Source organism: Zophobas morio, unplaced genomic scaffold (assembly GCF_036711695.1).
Source record: "Zophobas morio isolate AGI-343-1 ecotype UQ-CSIRO unplaced genomic scaffold, CSIRO_AGI_Zmor_V1 ptg000016l, whole genome shotgun sequence".
Classification (NCBI taxonomy): Eukaryota; Metazoa; Arthropoda; class Insecta; order Coleoptera; family Tenebrionidae; genus Zophobas; species Zophobas morio.
Window position 1 is genome coordinate 3,583,496 of NW_026972121.1, and position 24,135 is coordinate 3,607,630.

The 24,135-nt window shown below is 29.6% G+C and overlaps 2 protein-coding genes across 2 annotated transcripts in view; both read right to left on the reverse strand.

Moving 5' to 3' along the window:
- The window catches only part of LOC135129375 (uncharacterized), a 194,230-nt gene extending 188,844 nt beyond the window's left edge, over window positions 1-5,386 (reverse strand). The window contains exon 1 of the mRNA XM_064056526.1: window positions 5,095-5,386. The gene's annotated coding sequence lies outside the window, so the exon portion shown is untranslated. The remainder of the gene's footprint in view (window positions 1-5,094) is intronic.
- A 10,825-nt stretch (window positions 5,387-16,211) lies between these two features.
- On the reverse strand, window positions 16,212-17,391 carry LOC135129367 (trypsin beta-like). Its single transcript, XM_064056517.1, has 4 exons — window positions 17,209-17,391; window positions 16,806-17,165; window positions 16,605-16,757; window positions 16,212-16,557 (listed from the first exon to the last, which is right to left on the reverse strand). The coding sequence occupies exons 1-4, from the start codon at window positions 17,323-17,325 to the stop codon at window positions 16,249-16,251; spliced, it is 939 nt and encodes a 312-aa protein (XP_063912587.1). The 5' UTR covers window positions 17,326-17,391; the 3' UTR covers window positions 16,212-16,248.
- Window positions 17,392-24,135: the final 6,744 nt, after the last annotated feature.

Here is a 24,135-nt window from a genome sequence, read left to right on the forward strand (position 1 = left end):
AAAACCGAGGAAACTAAAGTTTGAAAAATTGAAAAATTAATTCAAAAATTGAGAAACTTAAAAAAAGAGAAAGTGCAAAATTGAAAAAACGAAATATAAATTCAAAATATTAAAAATTAAGGAAATCGGAAAATCGGTTAATTGAGAAATCCAAAAATTGCAAAATTCAAATTTAAAAATTGGAAAATCCAGGAATTGAAAAATTGAAACGAAAAATTATAAAATCAAAAGAAATATTGAAAAAATAAAGGATATTAAAAAAAGAAATATTGTCAGACAAAATCGATAAAATGAAAATTAAAAAATCAGGAAAATTGAAAATAAAAATCAAGAACTTCAAAACTGAGGAAACCAAAAAATGAAAAATGGAAAAATTGAAAGTCTAGAAAAATCGGAGAAATAAAAATGTAAAAACGAAAAATTGTGAAATTGAACAAAAACGAAAACGAACAGATAGAAAATTTGAACAACTGAAAAAACGAAAAATTATAAAATCAAAAGAAATATTGAAAAAATAAAGGATATTAAAAAAAAATTGTCAGACAAAATCGATAAAATGGAAATTACAAAATCAGGAAAATTGAAAATAAAAATCAAGAGTTTCAAAAGTGAGGAAACCAAAAAATGAAAAATGGAAAAAGTTGAAAGTCAAGAAAAATCGGAAAAATGAAAATGTAAAAACGAAAAATTGTGAAATTGAACAAAAAGAAAAAGGAACAGATAGAGAATTTGAAAAACTGAATAAATGAAGAATTATAAAATCGAAAGAAATATTAAGCAAATAAAGGAAATGAAAAATCGAGAAAGTGTAATATAAAATCAAAAACCGAGGAATCTAAAATTTGAAAAATTGAAAAATTAATTCAAAGCTTGAGAAACTTAAAAAAAGAAAAAGTGCAAAATTGAAAAAACGAAATATAAATTCAAACTATTAAAAATTAAAGAAATCGGAAAATCAGTTAATTGAGAAATCTAAAAATTGCAAAATTCAAATTTAAAAATTGGAAAATCGAGGAATTGAAAAATTGAAACGAAAAATTATAAAATCAAAAGAAAAACTGAATAAACGAAAAATTATAAAGTCAAAAGAAATATTAAGCAAATAAAGGAAAAGAAAAATCGAAAAATTGTAATATAAAATCGAAAACCGAGGAAACTAAAATTTGAAAAATTGAAAAATTAAAAATTGGCAAATGAAAAATTTTAATATAAAATGAACCCAAAATTAAAAAATTGATTAATTGCAAACCTAACAATTGAAAAAACGAAAATTTGAAGAATTTGGAAGTCGAGAAATTGAAAAATTGATAAAACTTTTATATAAAAGGAGAAAATTGAAATTAAAAAATAGGAAAATGAAAAATTGTGACATAAAATAATTGCAAAATTGAAAAATTGCAAATCGAATAATAATTGAAGAAACAAAAAATTGATGAATTTGGAAGTCGAGAACTTGAGAAATTAATTAAGCCAAAAATACAGAAACTAAAACAATGAAAAATGGGAAAATTAAAAAAATATATAAAAAAATAACCGAAATGAAAAAACGAAAAATTGCGACATAGAATCGAAAAATAGAAAATAAAAAAAATCAGGAAAATGAACAATTAAAACCAACAACGAGGAAACGAAAAAGTGAAAAATTGCAAATCTAACAATTGAAGAAACGAAAAATTGAAGAATTTGGGAGTCGAGAAAAATTGGAAAAATGAAAAAATAATGAAAATAAAAAAACAAAAAATTATGATGGCACGAAATTGCACAATTGAGGAAAAAGGAAAAGGAACAGATTGAAAATTTGAAAAACTGAATAAACGAAAAATTATAAAAACGAAAGAAATATTGAGCAAATAAAGGAAATGAAAAATCGAACAACTGTACTTAATACATATAAAATAAAAAATTGAGGAAACTAAAATTTGAAAAGTCAAAAAATTGCCAAATGAAAAATTGTATTATAAAATAAATGCAAAATTAAAAAATTGAAAAATTGCAAATCTTTGAAAAATGGGAAAATTAAAAAAATAAAGAAAATAAAATTAACAAAAGTTGTGATATATCAAAAGATAAAATAAAATTCATGGAAAAGAACAAAATTGAAAATTTGAAAAACTGAATAAACGAAAAATTATAACATCGAAAGAAATCAAAAAACGAAAAATTGTGATAAAAAATCAAGAAAATTGAAACTAAAACATAGGAAAATGAAAAATAAAAATCAAGAACTTGAAAAACTAAGGAAGCGAAAAATTGAAAAATCGAAAAATTAAAAATTGACAAATGAAAAATTGTGATATAAAATAAATGCAAAATTAAAAAATTGAAAAATTGCAAATCTAATAATTGAAGAAACGAAAATTTGAAGAATGTGGAAGTCGGGAGATTGAAAAATTAATAGAAGGAAAAATTATGAAACCGAAAGACTGAAAAATGGGAAAATTGAAAAAAAAAAGAAAATAAAAAAAACAGAAACTGTTATATCAAAAGATTGCAAAATTGAAGGAAAAGAACAAGATTGAAAATTTGAGTACACAAAAAATTATAAAATCGAAAGAAACATTGCAATCAAAGAAACGAAAAATTGTGATATAAAATCGAAAAAATTGAAACTAAAACATAGGAAAATGAAAAATAAAAATCAAGAACTTGAAAAACTAAGGAAGCGAAAAATTGAAAAATCGAAAAATTAAAAATTGACAATTGAAAAATTGTGATATAAAATAAATGCAAAATTAAAAAATTGAAACATTGCAAATCTGATAATTGAAGAAACAAAAATTTGAAGAATTTGGAAGTCGAGAAATTAAAAAATTGATAAAATGAAAAATTATGAAACCGAAAGACTGAAAAATGGGAAAATTGAAAAAAAAAGAAAATAAAAAAAACAGAAACTGTTATATCAAAAGATTGCAAAATTGAAGGAAAAGAACAAGATTGAAAATTTGAATACACCAAAAATTATAAAATCGAAAGAAACATTGCAATCAAAGAAACGAAAAATTGTGATATAAAATCGAAAAAATTGAAACTAAAACATAGGAAAATGAAAAATAAAAATCAAGAACTTGAAAAACTAAGGAAACGAAAAATTGAAAAATCGAAAAATTAAAAATTGACAAATGAAAAATTGTGATATAAAATAAATGCAAAATTAAAAAATTGAAAAATTGCAAATCTTTGAAATATGGAAAAATTGAAAAAATAAAGTAAATTAAAAAACAAAAATTGTGATATCAAACAATTGTAAAATTAAAAGGAAAGAAAAAAAATCGAGAAAATTGAAACTAAAACAAAGGAATATGAAAAATAAAAATCAAGAACTTAAAAAACTGAGGAAACAAAAAATTTAAAAATCCAAAAATGAAAAATTGTGACGTAAAATAATTGCAAAATTGAAGAATTGCAAACCTAATAATAGAACAAACGAAAAATTCAAGAATTTGAAAGTCGAGAAATTGAAAAATTAAAAATCGAAAAATAAAAAACTGTAACGTAGAAAAATTCCAAATTAAAAAACTGCAAATCGAAAAATTGAAGGAACGAAAAACTGAAGAATTTGGAAGTCGAGAAATTGAAAAATTGAAACATTAAAGTTGAAAAAACGAAAAATTATGAAACCGAACTGCGGAAAATGGAAAATTGAAAAAATGAAGAAACGAAAAAACGTAATTAAAATCGAAAAAATGAAAATTAAAAAAATAGGAAAATGAAAAATAAAAGTCAAGGACTTGGAAAACTGAGGAAACGCAAAATTGAAAATTCGAAAAATTAAAAACTGACACATAATATATACAATAATTACAAAATTGAAAAATTGAGGAATTTGGAAGTCGAGAAATTGAATAACGGATAAAACGAAAAATTATAAAATCGAAACATTGAAAAATGGGAAAATTGGAATAGATTGGAAATTTGAAAAACTGGATAAACGAAAATTAATAAAATCGAAATTGAAAAATTAAAGAAAATGAAAAAACTAAAAATTGCGATTTAAAATCGAAAAAATGCAAATTAAAAAAAATCAGGGAAATGAAAAATTAAACTCAAGAACTTGTAAAACTGAGGAAACGAAAAATTGAACAATCGAAAAATGAAAACTGTAATATAGAAAAATTATTAAACTAAAACTCTGAAAAATGGAAAATTGCAAAAACGAAGAAAAAAATTGGTCAAAGGTAAAAAAACGTTTGTAATATTTCAAAGCATTCGATGTTGCAGTTTCAAAGTTAAATGTTGTAGGATTTTTTCCTAAAAACTGGATGCTTCTGGTAAAAACTCAACACGGATTCATAAACTACATCTGTAGGACTTACACAATAATGCAGAGGTGTTGCTTGCACAAAATGAGCAACATTTAATTTTATTTATTTAATAAAATTAATTACTCTTGTAGAAAATTTCCTCATACCTTCAAGCGATTATTTCCACCGTACAACAGAGCTTTAATTTTTTTATTTATTAGTTACGTTTCAGTTTATTTTAAGACTTGTTTTTATTAAACAGACATAAAAATGCCTTAAGCAATTTTGTAAAATTTACAAGTACGAATGAATTTAATTTGTGGTTCTTCCGTCCATAAAAGACGGGACAATTAGACTCATGAAAAATTGTTAAAAAAATGATTTACAATTTTTTTAATATTTGTATTATTAAAAATGTTTTAATAAAGGTCTGATGAAAGTTACTCAATAAAATATTAAAAGTGTTGATGAACACGATAATGAACTGCCATGCAACACAGAAGAAAATTGCTGAAAATTTAATTAAAAGTAGCTACGAGATCAAAGGTGTATGTCGTAACGTTAGCAATAAAATAAATTCCGCAGGACGTAATTTTTTTAATTTTTAAAAAATTACGTAATATTGTGTTATTAAATATTAAATTACACCGAACACGAATAGTAGAAAATTCGTGTTAAAAATATCCTATCCCAGAACACGAAAATTATATACTGACATTTCGTGCCGCTTTCTTCCTCCAATATAACTCCACATTTGAACCCTTTACAAATAAAAAATGAAAAATATAATCCACTCAAGTTTCTTTTCCCGATCGAACCCGCATTAAAATTAATAAATAACAAAAAAACTTACATTGCTCTCTCCCTCGTGAACTTTCACTACAAATCTCCGTTGCAACCACTACAGTCGAATACCGGAATGTCACTAAGAGCAAGGTACTAAAGCACCTAAATTTCAAAACTTTCGTGTGATGCTGTGAAAGCTAGTTTTGATGTTGGCACACGTTGATCCGTACTTGTTGCATCCGATTGGCCAAAACTCCTATCAAAACCTCCTACCGCCACCTGTAGAATGCACCCCCTACCACTTACGCAGCTTTCGTCACAAAGCAAAAGCTCGCCTTTTGCGCTAATTTATTCGGCGAGTTTGCAATGATTCATGCAGCTTTGGAGCATTTTTCGTTTAATTAAAAACCGGATTGCAAATTGGACGATAAAATTTTCCGGGGAATTTGCAGCTTTTGTTGCGTTGGCCGATTTACGCCCGAGGCAGTTTTTCAATTGTGTTTGGCTCGCGGCTCAGGTGCGAAATCGGGATGTATTTTATTTGTGTGAGTTGTGTAACAGTTTTGAGTTCGAGGCAGATGGCGGAATTAAGGGCGGTTTTTTTAAGAAAAAGTTGGGGTGGGGGTGGAGTTGGAACATTGATTTGGGGTTGTTGTATCGAGAAATGTGTGATTGGTGTGGGGGGAGGGGATGAGGATGGCAGGATATTTAAAAAAAAGACGGTAGGGGCCCTTAAGATTTTTCAAAAATAAAACCACAAAGATATCCGAGATGATTTCAATTTTTTTCAAAAATAAACCACATGAAGCTTCAAATATTCTTGAATGTTCTGTTACATTCTTAAAAAAGGCAGTGAGTAAATTTTTTCATACTTTTCCAAAAATAAAATGGAAAATCTGACAAATTTTCAATTTATTTCAAAAATAACACACAAGTGACTATTAAGTTTCTTTCTTATATAAAAAGTATAAGGGTTCCCACGAATCTTTCAAAGTTTTTCAAAAATTAAACACAAGAAGCTTCGAACATTTTTTTATATTGTTAAATAAAGGCACTAAGGGCCCCTAAATTTTTTCAAACTCTTTCAAAAATAGGAAAGAAAGGGAATCTCGAGATGTTTTCAAATCCCTTCAAAAATAAAATACAATGGACCCTTAAAAATCCTTTCGCATTTTAAAAAAAATTACCAAGGGCCCCCAAGATGTGTTCAAGGTCTTTCAAAATTTAAATATAAGAGACCATGAAGATTGTTTTACATATATAAAAAAGGCACTAGGAGCTCTCAAGATTCTTTCAAATTTTTCCAAAGATAAACCAAAAAATTCTTGAAGATTAAAAAAATTCTTTCAAAAATAAATTTAAAAAAGCTTAAAATGTTCTCGAATATTTTTTCATATTCTTAAAAAAAAGGTACTGGGGGCTTTTAACTTTTTCAAAATCTGGCCAAAATAAATATGGAAAAAAGACATATTTTCAAATTTTTCCAAAAATAACACAGAAAGGACCCTTAAGTTTCTTTATTGTTAAAAAAAATCCAAGGGTTCTCACGAATCTTTCAAAGTTTTTCAAAAATTAAACACAAGAAGCTGCGAATATTTTTTTATATTCTTTAAAAAAGGCACTAAGGACCACTAAGTTTTTTCAAACTCTTTCAAAAATAGGAAAGAAAGGGAATCTCGAGATGTTTTCAAATCCTTTCAAAAATAAAATACAATGGACCCTTAAAAACGCTTTCGCATAAAAAAAAAATTATCCCAAGGGCCCCCAAGATGTGTTCAAGGTCCTTCAAAATTTAAGTATAAGATACCATGAAGATTGTTTTACATATGTAAAAAGGGCACTAGGAGCTCGCAAGATTCTTTTAAAATTTTCTAACAATAAACCAAAAATTCTCGAAGATTAAAAAAAATTCTTTCAAAAATAAACTAAAAAGAGCTTAAAATATTCTCGAATATTTTTTCCTATTCTTAAAAAAAAGGTACTGGGGGCTCTTAACTTTTTCAAAATCTTGTCAAAATAAAAATGTAAAAAAGACGTATTTTCAAATTTTTTCAAAAATAGCACACAAAGGACATTTAAGTTTCTTTATTATTAAAAAAAATCAAAGGATTCCTACGAATCTTTCAAAGTTTTTCAAAAATTAAACACAAGAAGCTTCGAATATTTTTTTATATTCTTAAAAAAAGGCACTAATGGCCCCTAAATTTTTTCAAACTCTTTCAAAAATAGGAAAGAAAGGGAATTTCGAGATGTTTTCAAATCCTTTCAAAAATAAAATACAATGGACCCTTAAAAATGCTTTCGCATTTAAAAAAAATTACCATGGGCCCCCAAGATGTGTTCAAGGTCTTCCAAAATTTAAATATAAGAGACCATGAAGGTTGTTGTACATATATAAAAAAGGCATTAGGACCTCTCAAGATCCTTTCAAATTTTTCTAAAAATAAACAAAAAATTCTGGAAGATTAAAAAAACTCTTTCAAAAATAAACTAAAAAAAGCTTTAAATGCTCTGGAATATTTTTTCATATTCTTAAAAAAGATACTGGAGGCTCTTAACTATTTCAAAGTCTTGCCAAAATTAAAATGGAAACACGACATATTTTCAAATTTTTTCAAAAATAACACAGAAAGCTTCTTAAGTTTCTTTCTCATATTAAAAAAAATACAAAGGGCTCACACGATTCTTTCAGTTTATCAAAAATTAAACACAAGAAGCTTTGAATATTCCTTTATATTACTAAAAGAAGTGCTCTAAGGGCTTCAGAATTTTTTCAAACTCTTTCAAAAATAAGAAAGAAGGGGAATCTCGAGATGTTTTCGAATCCTTTCAAAAATAAAATACAAGGCACCCTTAAAAATTCCTTCGCATTTAAAAAAAAAATAACAAGGGCCCCCAAGATTTGTTCAAGATCTTCTAAAAATTAAATATAATAGACCATGAAGATTGTTTTACATACATAAAAAAGATACTAGGAGCTCTCAAGATCTTTTCAAAATTTTCCAAAAATAAACCAAAAATTCTCGAAGATAAAAAAAATTCTTTCAAAAATAAACTAAACAGAGCTTAAAATGTTCTCGAATATTTTTTCATATTCTTAAAAAAAGGTACTGGAGGCTCTTAACTTTTTCAAAATCTTGTCAAAATAAAAATGGAAAAAAGACATATTTTCAAATTTTTTCAAAAACAACACACGAGGAAACCTTAAGTTTCTTTCTTATTAAAAAAAATCTAAGGGTTCCCATGAATCTTTCAAAATTTATATTTTTTTATATTCTTAAAAAAAGGCACTAAGGGCCCCTAAATTATTTCAAACTCTTTCATTAAATAGGAAAGAAAGGGAATCTCGCGATGTTTTGAAATCCTTTCGAAAACAAAATACAAGGGACCCTTAAAAATTCTTTCGCATTTAAAAAAAAAATACTAAGGGCCAACAAGATATGTTCAAGGTCTTCAAAAAATTAAATACATATAAGAGATCTACAACATTGTTTTACGTATATAAAAAAGACACTAGGAGCTCTCAAGATCCTTTCAAACTTTTCCAAAAATAAACCAAACATTTTCAAAGATTAAAAAGAAATTCTTTCAAAAATAAACTAAAAAAAGCTTCAAATGTTGTCCAATATTTTTTCATATTCTTAGAAGAGGTACTGGAGGCTCTTAACTATAACAACATCTTGCCAAAATAAAAATGAAATCACGACATATTTTCAATTTTTTTCAAAAATAACCCAGAAAGTTTCTAAAGTTTCTTTCTTATATTAAAAAAATCACAAAGGGCTTCCACGATTCTTGCAGTTTATCAAAAATTAAACACAAGAAGCTTTGAATATTTCTTTATATTACTAAAAGAAGGGCACTAAGGGCTCCTAAATTTTTTCAAACTCTTTCAAAAGTAGGAAAGAAAAGGAATCTCGAGATGTTTTCAAATTATTTCAAAAATAAAGTACAAGGGACCCTAAAAAATTTTTTCGCATTTAAAAAAAATTACCAAGGGCCCCCAAGATGAGTTCAAGGTCTTCCAAAATTTAAATATAAGAGACCATGAAGATTGTTTTACATATATAAAAAAGGCACTAGGAGCTCTCAAGATTCTTTCAAATTTTTCCAAAGATAAACCAAAAAATTTTTGAAGATTAAAAAAAAATCTTTCAAAAATAAATTTAAAAAAGCTTCAAATGTTCTCGAATATTTTTTCATATTCTTGAAAAAAAGGTACTGGGGGCTCTTAACTTTTTCAAAATCTGGCCAAAATGAAAATGGAAAAAAGACATACATTCAAATTTTTTCAAAAATAACACAGAAAGGACCCTTAAGTTTTTTATTGTTAAAAAAAATCCAAGGGTTCCCACGAATCTTTCAAAGTTTTTCAAAAATTAAACACAAGAAGCTTCGTATTTTTTTTATATTCTTAAAAAAAGGCACTAAGGGCCCCTAAATTTTTTGAAACTCTTTTAAAAATAAGAAAAAAAGGGAATCTTGAGATGTTTTCAAATCCTTTCAAAAATAAAATACAAGGGTCCCTTAAAAATTCTTTCGCATTTAAAAAAATTACCAAGGGCCCCCAAGATTTGTTCAAGGTCTTCCAAAAATTAAATATAAGAGATCATGAAGATTGTTTTACATATATAAAAAAAACTAGGAGCTCTCAAGATCTTTTCAAATTTTTCCAAAAATAAACCAAAAATTCTCGAAGATTAAAAAACATTCTTTCAAAAATAAACTAAACAGAGCTTAAAATGTTCTCGAATATTTTTTCATATTCTTAAAAAAAGGTACTGGGGGCTCTTAACTTTTTCAAAATGTTGCCAAAAGAAAAATGGGAAAAAGACATATTTTCAAATTATTTCAAAAATAACACAAGGGACCCTTAAGTTTCTTTCTTATTAAAAAAATCTGAGTTCCCATGATTCTTTCAAAGTTTTTCAAAAATTAAGCACAAGAAGCTTTGAATATTTTTTTATATTCTTAAAAAATGCACTAAGGACCCCTAAATTTTTTCAAACTCTTTCAAAAATAGGAAAGAAAAGGAATCCCGAAGTTTTTCAAACATTAAACACAAGATGCTTCGAATATTCTTTTATATTACTAAAAGAAGGGCACTAAGGGCTCCTAAACTTTTTCAAACTCTTTCAAAAATAGGAAAGAAAGGGAATCTCGAGATGTTTTCAAATCCTTTCAAAAATAAAAGAAAAATTCTCGAAGATTAAAAACAAATTCTTTCAAAAATAAATTAAAAAAGCTTAAAATGTTCTCAAATATTTTTTCATATTTTTAAAAAAAAAGGTACTGGGGGCTCTTAACTTTCTCAAAATCTTGCCAAAAGAAAAAAGGGAAAAAGACATTTTCAAATTTTTTCAAAAATAACACAAGGGACGCTTAAGTTTCTTTCTTATTAAAAAAATCTAAGGGTTCCCACGGTCCTTTCAAAGTTTTTAAAAATTAAACACAAGAAGCTTCGAATATTTTTTTATATTCTTAAAAAAGGCACTAAGGGCCCCTAAATTTTTTCAAACTCTTTCAAAAATAGGAAAGAAAGGGACTGTCGAGATGTTTTCAAATCGTTTCAAAAATAAAATACAATGGACCCTTAAATGTTCTTTCGCATTTAAAAAAAAATTACCAAGGGCCCCCAAGATGTGTTCAAGGTCTTCCAAAAATTAAATATAAGAGACCATGAAGATTGTTTTACATATATAAAAAAGACTTGGGAGCTCTCAAGATCCTTTCAAATTTTTCCAAAAATAAACCAAAAAAAATGCTCGAAAATTAAAAAAATTCTTTCAAAAGTAAGCCAAAAGAAGCTTCAAATGTTCTCGAATATTCTTTCATATTTTTCAAGAAAGACACTGGGGGTCCGTAATTTTTTTCAGATTCTTTCCAAAATAAAAATGGAAAGACGACATATCTTTTAAAAAATAACACGCAAGGGCCCTTCAAGTTTCTTTCTCATATTAAAAAAAAAATACACAAAGGGCTAACAAGATTCTCTCAAGGTCTTCTCAAAATTAAATATAAGAAACCATTAAGATTCCTTTACATATTAAAAAAAAAGATACTAGCAGCTGTCAAGATCCTTTGAAACTTTTTCAAAAATATATCAAAACAGTTCTAGAAGATTTTTTTTAATTCTTTCAAAAATAAACCAAAAGAAGCTTCAATGGTCTCGAATATTCTTTCACATTCTTTAAAAAAGGCACTGAGGGCTCCTAACTTTTTTCAAATTCTTCCCAAAATAAAAATAGAAACCTGATATATTTTCGAATTCTTTCAAAAACAACACAAAATGGACCCTTAAGTTTCTTTCTCTTATAAAAGAAAAACACTAAGGGCTCCCAGTCTTTGAAAAATAAAACACAAGAAACTTGGGCTATTCTTTTATATTGCTAAAAGAAGGGCACTGAGGGTTCCTAAATTTTTTCGAACTTTTTCAAAAATAGGAAAAAAAGGGGATCTCGACATCTTTTCAAATTCTTTCAAAAATAAAATACAAGGGATCCTTAAAAATTCTTACACATTAAAAAAAAAAGTCACCAAGAGTCCCTAAGATTTGTTCAAGGTCTTCCACAAATTAAATATAAGAGACCATGAAGATTATTTTACATACATAAAAAAGGCACTAGGTGCTCTCAAGATCCTTTCAACTTTTTCCAAAAATAAACCAAAAAACTCTCGAAGATTAAAAAAAATTCTTTCAAAAATAAACTGTTCTCGAATATGTTTTCATATTCTTAAAAATAAGCTACTGGGGGCCCTTAACTTTTTGAAAATCTTGTCAAAATAAAAATTGAAACACGACATATTTTCAAATTTTTTCAAAAATAACAGGCTTCTTAAGTTTCTTTCTCACATTAAAAAAAAAAAACAAACAAAAAGGGCTCGCATGATTCATTCAGTTTTTCAAAAATTAAACACAGAAAGCTTTGAATATTACTTTATATTCATAAAAGAGGGCACTGAGGGTCCCTAAATTGTTTTAAACTTTTCCAAAAACGAGAAAAAAACGGAATCCTGAGCTTTTTCAAATTCTTTCAAAAATAAAATACAAAGATTCTTTCTCATATTTAGCAAAAAAAAAACCCGCTAAGGGGCCTACAAGATTCCTTTAAGGTCTGTTAAAAATAAAATAAAGAAGGCTTTAAGGTTCTTTTACATTTTTAAAGCAAGGACAATAAGGGGCCCTTAAGATTCGTTCAAATTTTTCGAAAAATGAACCGAAGAAATTCTCGAATATTTTTTCATATTTTTAAAAAAAGGCACTGAAATGAGGGAAAAAGGGAATCCCGAGATTGTTTCAAATTGTTTCTAAAATAAAATACAAAGAGACCCAGATTATTTAATAATAATAATAATAATAGGTTTTATTGTGCCTTAAGAAATGATACATTTCAGCAATGTCAAGACAGTATGTCATATCGACAATAAATATGCACGTGGTACAAAACATACATGTGTATATGGACAGCATAACATTTAGCAAATATAAAAGATAGAAGCAGCACCCACTTCACATTATTTATTAAATACTGATTTAATTGACCTTATATCAGTATCATAAAGTGGAGATTTTAACAGCAATGTTTTAATTTTTATTAGAAACTGGGGCATTGGTAGTGACGCAATATTATCGGGTAGGCAGTTGTAAAACTGAGGGCCATAGTAATTGATGGAGTTTCTACTTTTATTTATTCTCCGAAAGTCAAGGCAAATATCATCACCCTGTCTGGTGTTATAACAATGGTGGTCGCGATTTTTCGTGTAGCTTTCAATGCGCGTTTTCACATTTACTAAACATTGGTATACATAGAGCGATGGAACTGTCAAGATTCCATGTTCTACGTAATATTGCCTCACATCTTCTCTATAGTTCACATTAGATATTATACGAATTGCTTTCCTCTGAAGTTTGAAAATTCTGGGAAGATGTGTTGTATGTCCCCAAGTCGCAAGAGCATACGCAAAATGGCTCTGGAATAGGCTGAAATATACTAATTTTTTAATGTTAAGTGACACTATACTACTGAGTTTACGTAATAGGTAAATTGTTTTTGCAAGTTTCTTGCTTAAGACATCAACATGAGCTTCCCAGCAGAGAGTTGTATCCAACGTTATGCCTAGAAATTTAGTGTGGTTAGGATTGTCTATGCCAATATATCGCATGGAAAATATCATTGTAGATGTTTTGTCTTTGTTCAAATATAGGCCATTGCGATGAAACCAGTTCTGAGCATTTGATTGTGCAGCGGCCAGCTTTCCAGTCACAGTCGCTAATCTACGGTTAGCTGTGCTTAGGGTGGTATCATCAGCATATAATATTAGATTAACATCATCAACTGCTGCTGGTAGATTGTTGATATAAACTATAAACAGTAGGGGTCCCAAAATGGACCCTTGTGGAACGCCATACGTCGTTATTTGGCACTGTGACAAATGAGAATTATATAATGTGGTTTGACAGCGTTTGGATAGATAGTTTGATAAGAGCGTTACAGATGAATTTGCTATACCTATATTTCTTAGTTTTGAGACAAGTAAACTATGATCAACACAATCAAACGCCTTGGAGAGATCACAAAATGTAATACCGACATATTCCTTATTTTCGAAACCGTCGCTGATAAAAGAAACAAGTTCGTTAATTGCCATAGAAGTCGACTTCTTTGCTATAAAGCCAAACTGTGATGTAAATAATATATTGTTATTGACCAGAAAATCAGTTAGCTGTTTGTTCAAAACCTGCTCAAAGATTTTTGATAGTACAGGGATTATCGCAATTGGTCGATAATTATTATAATCATCTACATTACCTTTTTTGTGAACTGGGACAATTTTGGATTTTTTTAGACAATTTGGGAATATACCATATCTTATGCTGTAATTTATCATTTTTGTGAGAGGGCTTATGATTGAGTTTATAACAGATTTTATCATTATAATGTTGAGTTCGTACAAATCTTTACTAGTTTTATTTTTCATTTTGCCTATCAGTTCTCTGAGATAAATGGGAGTAATTTCACTAAAATTAAATTTTACATTAACATGATTTAATGGATTGTCCTTTAGATTCACGTGATTTTTTGGTATCTTTGATTTGAGTAGATTAATGTTATCAATGAAGAATTTATTAAAACCTTCTGCATTGAGATTTTCCGAATATACATTGGAATGATCATGATTTCTGTTAGCATTAATCACTTTCCAAGCAGCTTTGTGTACGTTTACAGAGTTTGTCAAGATCTGATCGCAGTTGTGCATTTTAATTTCATTTATTTTATTGTTAAGAAGTTTTTTATAGTCTTTTAAAGCAGTTTTGAAGAATGCAGTGTTTGGGAAACGAGACTTTATTATTTCCCATATTTAACAAAAAAAAAACGCTAAGGGCCTACAAGATTCCTTTAAGGTCTATCAAAAATAAAACATAGAAGGCTTTAAGGTTCTTTTACATATTTAACGCAAGGACAATAAGGGGCCCTTAAAATTCTTTCAAATTTTTCGAAAAATGAACCGAGGAAATTCTCGAATATTCTTTCATATTCTTTAAAAAAGGCACTGAACTGAGGAAAAAAGGGAATCCCGAGATTTTTTCAAATTGTTTCGAAAATAAAATACGAAGGAACCCTTAAGATTCTTTCCCATATTTAACAAAAAAAACGCTAAGGGCCTACAAGATTCCTTTAAGGTCTATCAAAAATAAAACATAGAAGGCTTTAAGGTTCTTTTACATATTTAAAGCAAAGACAATAAGGGGCTCTTAAGAAATTTTTCGAAAAATAAACCGAAGAAATTATCGAATATTCTTTCATATCCTTAAAAAGGGCACTGAAAGAAGAAAAAAAAGGAATCCCGAGATTTTTTCAAATTCTTTCGAAAATAAAATACAAAGGGACCCTTAAGATTCTTTGTCATATTAAAAAAAGAACGCGAAAAACCCCCAAAAATAAAAAAAAGTTATACACTGCCAATATTTTTGAAAATCATGTTAAAACATAAATTCACTAAGAAACCGCAATAATATTTTGTCCATTTTAGAAAAAAATTATGCAACAAAATTTTGAAACACAGTCATTACATTTTTGGAGGGAATAAGGACATCTCTACCATAACCTTAAAAAGTTTGAAAGATGCTGAGTCAACAACAGACAAACGGGGCACCTACTTTCCAACTCTGAAAAGTTCAAACTATGAGCGTCACGTCTAAAAAATTAAATTTGCGTAAATTCAACATTCCAACTTCGCTAAACCCAAACTGTTGAAGGCAAGAGTCCATCGTGTTTCCAGCCCCAAAATAATCACATTAGCTCCAGCAATAAATTTTTTGTTCGCCATGTTTGTCCCACTAGCCGCAAAGTCTTTAACTTCGCTAATATATAATTCAGCCCGTTTCTTCCACGAATATTATTAAATTATCTGCAGCTCCACCCTTTGAAGTTTATTCAAACAGATTACACCCGCATAATCTCCACAAATTAATGTATTTACCCTCCAAACTATTCAAATAAATGGAAATAAACAAAACTTTATAACAGCTCAAGCTAATACGGTATTCACGAATTCCCTAAGAGGCTTCCCATAAAATTTCACAAATGTCGAGTAGGAGCCTCCATCGGGCAATTATGTTATTAGTCGCATAAAAAGTGGTATTAAATTTAATGAACGCAAAAATAGTTACAAGACAAAGCGGATTAAAATTAAAATTCCTGAATTGAGCTTTGTCTAGGCGAAACTAATCTACTAAAAGCACGGTGTTTAAAATGTATTGTAGCGTAGCTTTCGTGCGTGTGGCATTTATGTGGTATGATTTATGAATTCATAATATAACTATTATTTTTCGTGAAGGCGGGGAAAATATTTCATGTAGTTTTTCAGTTTGTCTGCTTTTGTTTGCAGACTGTCTTTAATCCCCGTATTATCGAACAAAAAATTTCCTTGGTTGTGCTGGAACAGTGTTTGCATTTCATAATGAAATGAGGTTTCTTCTGTATTATTTTGGTACGTGTTCCATCTCTGGCACATGGAGCTGAAAATCAGATATTTCATAATCTGACGAATGCGCTCATAAAACGAAAATTGCTAGACATACGTTTCCATGATTAGCCGATTTCTTATTTCTTTGAATATCACGTTCGTTATTAATGTTTTTCCACCTTTCGTCGAGTTAGTGTGCAAGAAAAAAAAAAGACACACGGTGTAAGTATTTTTTTAATTAGTAACAGACTTATTACGAGAACAGACTGTCAATAATTCCCAAAAATACTAAACCAGCAACCACATTTTGAAGTTGTTTTAGTGTCGAAGACGAAAATAAGTGCCATATATTCCAACCATCAGTGGTTGTAACAGCCGTTGTAGTGTCAACTAGAACTCCAAAAGGTGTTACATCCAGTGGACCAGTGACCGTCCTGATCCATGAACGAAAAAACTGAACGTCACTATAGACTCCTGGAAAATTCTTATCAGCACACCCTTTTCCAGTTGAAATCACTCCAGTTAAGACACCTTCGCACACCAAAGGACCTCCAGAGTCTCCCTGTGGGTGTATAAAAGTAAACCCAAAATTACCAAACCTTTGCTTACTTGACACGCATCCGCTGGTCTTTCTTCATTCACCGCACACAACATCCCCTTGAATAAAGCAATGTTGTCAAAATCGTATCGTCGTTGACATTCGTCATGGTCTACTATGAAGACGTTCGTTGCCAACAGTCGACCACTCAACTCGGATGAATTCTAGAAACGTCTTTGTTACAAAGTTCCACCACACTTAACCCAACTAACGTAGTTCTGGACTCCCCAGCCAGAAACAGTGCACATCAAGTTCGCACTGACGCTCTCTTTGTTTAACCCAATAGCAGCTACTTGACCAACACGCGGTAGTTCCGTTTCTAATTCTAGTACCGCTATATCGTTCGCCATGGTGTTAACGTCGTACTCTGGATGTATGACAATTTTGCCAACATTGCTATAGTTCGTCGAAGAGTTCAAAAATAAATCTCCACTAAACACGTTGACGACGTTTGGTGGTAAAATTCCGCCCCAGATGTAGTAGCAACAGTGTGCCGCTGTCACCACGTGTTTCGGACTGATGATGGTACCTCCACAGAAGTGGTGGTTGTTGTAGGAACGTCTAAGCGAAACCTTCAACTAAATGTTAGTCAAAATTTTTCGTTTTGGGGGTTACCTGGTATGGAAATTCGCCGAGTTTGGCCAATCGGCCTCCGACTATTCTTTTGTCAGTGGGGGTACCAGTGGCGGTTTTAAGTACACACAGTAACAGTAAATGGGTTAATTTTAACATGTTAGTACGTGTTGGAAGTGAAGGTTAAAGTGACGACAGGAAAGTGTAAACAGATAACGGTTTAGAGACGTCATGTCAAGAGATTTAACACTGATAAGAAGTTATCACAGATTTTGTTTTTATACAAATAGTGAAAGTAAATAAAGTGAGCGCTTCTGGGGATTGTTTTATAGTTTTATTGTGGTTTTATTTATTTTTGACAAGTCTTTCTGTCAGTAGTTCAAAAATAAGACAAGAGATCTCCGAAAATCTTTAAATTATTTTTATTTCAAAAACAAAAGAAAAAGAAGGGTTTCCGACATTTTTTGAAACTACATCAAAAATAAATCACAAGAGGTCTCGAAGATTCTGTCAAATTACTTCAAAAACAAGATAAGGGATCCCCAAGATTTTTTCAAACTATTTTTTTCTCTTAAATCTTCTGTTGTCTGTCTTCTGTTAGCAATTTTACTAATATCGTAAAATTCGGTAGAGAACCTAGAAATCCTACAATCTCAGAGGTTTTAAAGATACTAGATTCTACAGAAATTCTAAAGATCATAAATATTCCAAGGACTCTGGTTAGAGATTTCAGAAACACTTATCAGTATTCCCAACGATACCACATGTGCAGTACATTTTAAAATCTGTTTCCTAAATGCAGGAAAGTCCTTTTTTTAGATTCTTGAAATTCTCGAGATACCTGACATACAGCGATCCTTAAGAACTTTGAAATTGGAAGGACTATGTAAATATTAAAAATATCAGATATTCAGAAGTTCTACAAATATTAGAAACTGTGAGTTGTAGCGATTGGATAGAAACTTTAGAGATCGATATTCCAAAAATATTTGAGAAACTTTTATGGATCTTAGATATACTAGAGATTGTAAACACTCCAAAGATTCCAGAGGATCCAAAAATTGTAGAGTTGCAGAAATTTTAGAGACTATTGCGTCCTAGAGATCATGAAATTTTAGACCTAGAAATCCTTGAATCTCAGAAGTCTCAAAGATAATAGATTCTACAGAAATACTAAAGAACATAAATATTCCAAGGATTCTAGTTAGAGATTTCAGAGATATCAGTGTTCCCAACGATACCACAGATTCGACTCATTTTAAAATCTATTTTCTAGATGCCAGAAAGTCCAAATTTTTTTGAAATTCCTGAAAATCTTGAGATACTTGACATAGAGCAATTCTTAAAAATTGCTCTATGTCAAGTAAACAATGTCAAATATTCCAGAAATTCTAGAAATATTAGAGACAATAGCAGTTCTAACGATTGGACGGATATTTTAGAGATTGATGTTCCAAAAATATTTGAGATACTTCTAGAGATCCTAGATGTACTACTAATTATGAAGACTCCAAAGATTCCAGAGGATCCAAAAATTATAGAGCTTCTCGCGTCCTAGAGATAATAGAGATTGTATACAAATTTAAGATTAAACAAATCCTTAACTTTTTAGAGGTCGTAAAATTCGGTAACTTCTCAAGATTCTAAAGAACCTTGAAATCCTAGAACTTCAGAGGCCTCAAAGATACTACAGAAATTCTAAAGGTCATAAATAAGTATTACAAGGATTCTAGTTAGAGATTTCAGTGTTTTCAACGATACCACAGATGCAATGTATTTTAGACTCTGTTCCCTAGATGCCAGAAAGTCCAATTTTTTTTTTAGATTCCTGAAAATCTTGACATACCTGACATGCAACGATCCTTAAAAATTTTGAGTTATAAAGGACTATGTAAATACTAAAAATTTCAGATATTTAGAAGTTCTACAAATATTAGAGACTGTAGTAGTTCTAGCGATTGGACGAATACATTAGAAATTGATATTCCAAAAATACTTTAGAGACTTATAGATATCTTAGATATACTGGAGATTATGAAGACTCCAAAGTTTCCAGAGGCTCCAAAAAAAATTGTAGAGATTCGGAGATTTTAGAGCTTCTCGCGTCCTAGGGATAATAGAAATTACATATATACAAATTTAACGTTACACCAATCCTTAAGATTTTAAAGATCGTAAAATTCGGTAACTTCTTAAGTTCTAGAGAACTTAGAAATCCTAGAACCTCAGAGAACTCATAGATACTAGATTCCACAGACATTCTAAAGATCATAAATATTCCAAGGATTCTAGTTAAGGAGTTCAGAGATTCCACTGTTGTCAACGATACCACAGATGCAATGCATTTTAAAATCTATTTCCTAGATGCCAGAAAGTCCAATTTTTTTTGAGATTCCTGAAAATCTTGAGATATTTGACATATAGCAATTCTTAAGAATTTTGAGATATGAAAGACAATGTAAATACTAACAATTTCAAATATTCCAGAAATTCTAGAAATATTAGAGACCGTAGCAGTTCTATCGATTGGGCGGATATTTTAGAAATTGATGTTCCAAAAATATTTGAGACACTTCTAGAGATCCTAGATGTACTACTAATTATGAAGACTCCAAAGGTTCCAGAGGATCCAAAAATTGTACAAATTCAGAGATGTTTAGATTCTTGCATATTCTAGACATATTTAAGGTGATACAATTTCTTAAGATTTTTGAGATCGTAAAATTCGTTAATTTCTCAATATTCTAAAGAACTTAGAAATCCTAGAAACTCAGTGATACCAGATTCCGCGGAAATTCTAAAGATCATAAATATTCCAAGGATTCTCGTTAGAAATTTCAGAGATATCAGTATTCCAAACGATACCACCGGTGCAATGCATTTTAAAATCTGTTCCCAAATGGACGAAAGTCCTTTTTTGAAATTCTTGAAATTTTTGAGATGCCTGACATACAGCGATCTTTAAAAAAATTGAGACTAGAAGGACTAAATATCAGATATTAAGAAATTCTACAAATGTTAGAGACTGTAGGAGTTCTAGCGATTGTATATGAACTTTAGAGATTGACATTCCAAAAATATTAGAGAAACTTTTAGAAATTTTAGATATACTAGAGATTGTGAAGACTCCAAAAATTCCAGAGGATCCAAAAATTGTAGAGATGCAGAAATTTTAGAGATTATTGCATTCTAGATATAATGAAATTCTAGACATATTTAAGGTGATATAAATCCTGAAGATTTTTGAGATCGTAAAATTGGGTAGAGAATTTAGAAATCCTAGAATCTCAGAGGTCTCAAAGATACTAGATTCTACAGAAATACTAAAGATCATAAATATTCTAAGGATTCTAGTTAAAGATTTCAGAGATATCAGTGTTCCTAACGATACCACAGATGCAATATATTTTAAAATCTGTTCTCTAGATTCCAGGAAGACCAAAAGTTTTTTAGATTCTTGAAATAGATGCCTGACATACAGCGATCTTAACCACTTTGTGATTGGAAGGACTATGTAAATACTAAATATTTCAAACATTGAAAAATTCCACAAATATTAGAGACTGATGTAGCAGTTATGGCGATTGGACAGATATTTTAGAGATAAAAAGATAAATATAAAAGATAAAGATGAGGATAAAAGATAAAGATGAAAATATATCAGAAACTTGTAGAGATCTTAGAAATGGTTTGAGAAATATAAAGATTCCAATGATTCCAAAGCATACAAAAATTGTAGAAATTCAGAGATTTTAGAATTCGTATAATTCGGGAACTTGTCAATATTCTAACGAACCTAGAAGTTATAGAACCTCAAAGATACTAAATCCCACAGAAATTGTAAAGATCATAAGTATTCCAACGATTGTAGTTAGAGATTTCAGAGATATCAGTGTTCCCAATGCCACCACTGGTAGACAGATATTTTAGAGATTGAGATTCCAAAAATATTTGAGAAACTTCTAGAGCTCTTAGATATGATTTGAGAGATATAAAGACTCCAAAGATTCCAAAAGATCCAAAATTGTAGAAATTCAGAAATTTTAGATTCTTGCGTCCTCTAGACATATTTAAGGTGATACAAACTCTTAAGATTGTAGAGATCGTAAAATTCGGTAATTTCTCAGCTAACCACAGAATTTCAAAGATACTAGTTTCCACAGAAATTCTAAAGATCATAAATATTTCAAGAATTCAAGATAGAAATTTCAAAGTTACCAGTGTTCCCAACGATACCAGAGATGCAATATATTTTAAAACCTGTTCTGTAGATGCCAGAATCTACATTTTTTTTTGAGATTCCTTAAATTCTTAAGATACCTGGCATAAAGCCATCCCTACGAACTTTTAGACTGGAAAGACTATGTAAATACTAGAAACTTCAAACATTCAGACATTATACAAATATTAGAGACTTTAGCATTTCTAGCGATTGGACAGATATTTTAGAGATTGAGATTCCAAAAGTATGAAAAACTTCTAGGTGATCTTAGATTTGGTTTGAGTGATATGAAGATTCCAATGATTTCAAAGGATCCAAAAATTGTAGAAATTCAGAGATTTTAGAGACTCTTTTATACAAATTCTTAAAATTTTAGAGATCGTAAAATTCGGTAACTTCTCAATATTCTATAGAACCTAGAAGTCCTAGACCCTTAAAGATACTATATTCCACAGAAATTCTAAAGGTCATAATTATTCCAAGGATTCTAGTTAGAGATTTCAGAGGTATCAGTGTTCCTAACGATACCAGGGGTCCAACGCATTTTAAAATATGTTCCCTAGATGACAAAAGTCCAATTTTTTTGATATTCTTGAAATTTTCGAGGTACCTGACATATAGCGATATTTAAGAACTTTGAGATTGGAATGACTATGTAAATATTAAAAATCTCAGATATTCAAAAGTTCTACAAATACCAGAGACTGTAGGAGTTCTAGCGATTGGATAGAAACTTTAGAGATTGATATTCCAAAAATATTTGGGAAACTTTTGGATACCTTAGATATACTAGAGATTGTGAAGGCTCCAAAGATTCCAGAGGATCCAAAAATTGTAGAGGTGCAGAAATTTTAGAGACTATTGCGTCCTAGAGATCATGAAATTTTAGACATATTTAAGGTGACATAAATCCTGAAGATTTTTGAGATCGTAAAATTCGGTAGAGAACCTAGAAATCCTAGAATCTCAGAGGTCTCAAACATACTAGATTCTACAGAAATTCTAAAGATCCTAAATATTCCAAGGATTCTAGTTAGAGATTTCAGAGATTCCACTGTTGTCAACGATCCCACAGATGCAATGCATTTTAAAATCTGTTCCCTAGATGCCAAAAAGTCCAAATTTTTTTAGGATTCCTGAATATCTTGAGATTCTTGACATACAGCAATTCTTACGAATTTTGAGAAATGAAAGACAATGTAAATACTAACAATTTCAAATATTTCAGAAATTCTAGAAATCTTAGAGACTGTAGCAGTTCTAACGGTTGGACGGATATTTTAGAGATTGATGTTCCAAAAATATTTGAGATACTTATAGAGATCCTAGATATACTACTAATTATGAAGACTCCAAAGATTCTAGAGGATCCAAAAATTATAGAGCTTCTCGCGTCCTAGAGATAAAGAGATTGTATACAAATTTAAGATTAAACAAATCCTTAAGATTTTAGAGATCGTAAAATTCGGTAACTTCTCAAGATTCTAAAGAACCTAGAAATCCTAGAACTTCAGAGTCCTCAAAGATACTACAGAAATTCTAAAGGTGATAAATAAGTATTTCAAGGATTCTAGTTAGAGATTTCAGTGTTTTCAACGATACCACAGACACAATGTATTTTAGAATCTGTTCTCTAGATGCCAGAAAGTCCATTTTTTTAGATTCCTGAAATTCTTGACATACTTGACATGCAGGAATCCTTGAGAATTTTGAGTTATAAAGGACGATGTAAATACTAAAAATTTCAGATATTTAGAAGTTCTACAAATATTAGAGACTATAGTAGTTCTAGCGATTGGACGAATATATTAAAAATTGATATTCCAAAAATACTTAAGAAACTTATAGATATCTTAGATATACTAGAGATTATGAAGACTCCAAAGTTTCCAGAGGCTCCAAAAAAAATTGTAGAGATTCGGAGATTTTAGAGCTTCTCGCGTCCTAGGGATAATAGAAATTATATACAAATTTAACGTTACACCAATCCTTAAGATTTTAAAGATCGTAAAATTCGGTAACTTCTTAAGTTCTAGAGAACTTAGAAATCCTAGAACCTCAGAGATCTCATAGATACTAGATTCCACAGACATTCTAAAGATCATAAATATTCCAAGGATTCTAGTTAAGGAGTTCAGAGATTCCACTGTTGTCAACGATACCACAGATGCAATGGTTTTTAAAATCTATTTCCTAGATGCCAGAAAGTCCAATTTTTTTTGAGATTCCTGAAAATCTTGAGATATTTGACATATAACAATTCTTAAGAATTTTGAGATATAAAAGACAATGTAAATACTAACAATTTCAAATATTCCAGAAATTCTAGAAATATTAGAGACCGTAGCAGTTCTACCGATTGGGCGGATATTTTAGAAATTGATGTTCCAAAAATATTTGAGATACTTCTAGAGATCCTAGATGTACTACTAATTATGAAGACTCCAAAGATGCCAAAGGATCCAAAAATTGTACAAATTCAGAGATGTTTAGATTCTTGCATATTCTAGACATATTTAAGGTGATACAATTTCTTAAGATTTTTGAGATCGTAAAATTCGTTAATTTCTCAATATTCTAAAGAACTTGGAAATCCTAGAAACTCAGTGATACCAGATTCCGCGGAAATTCTAAAGATCATAAATATTCCAAGGATTCTCGTTAGAAATTTCAGAGATATCAGTATTCCGAACGATACCACATTGCATTTTAAAATCTGTTCCCAAATGGAGGAAAGTCCTTTTTTG

Excerpts from the sequence above, each read along its gene's own strand:
- LOC135129367 (XM_064056517.1), bottom strand. The coding sequence starts at position 17,325 with ATGTTAAAATTAACCCATTTACTGTTACTGTGTGTACTTAAAACCGCC. Across the intron at positions 17,166-17,208 it reads TCGGCGAATTTCCATACCAG|GTTTCGCTTAGACGTTCCTA; the intron begins GTAACCCCCAAA and ends ATTTAGTTGAAG. Across the intron at positions 16,558-16,604 it reads GACCAGCGGATGCGTGTCAA|GGAGACTCTGGAGGTCCTTT; the intron begins GTAAGCAAAGGT and ends ATACACCCACAG.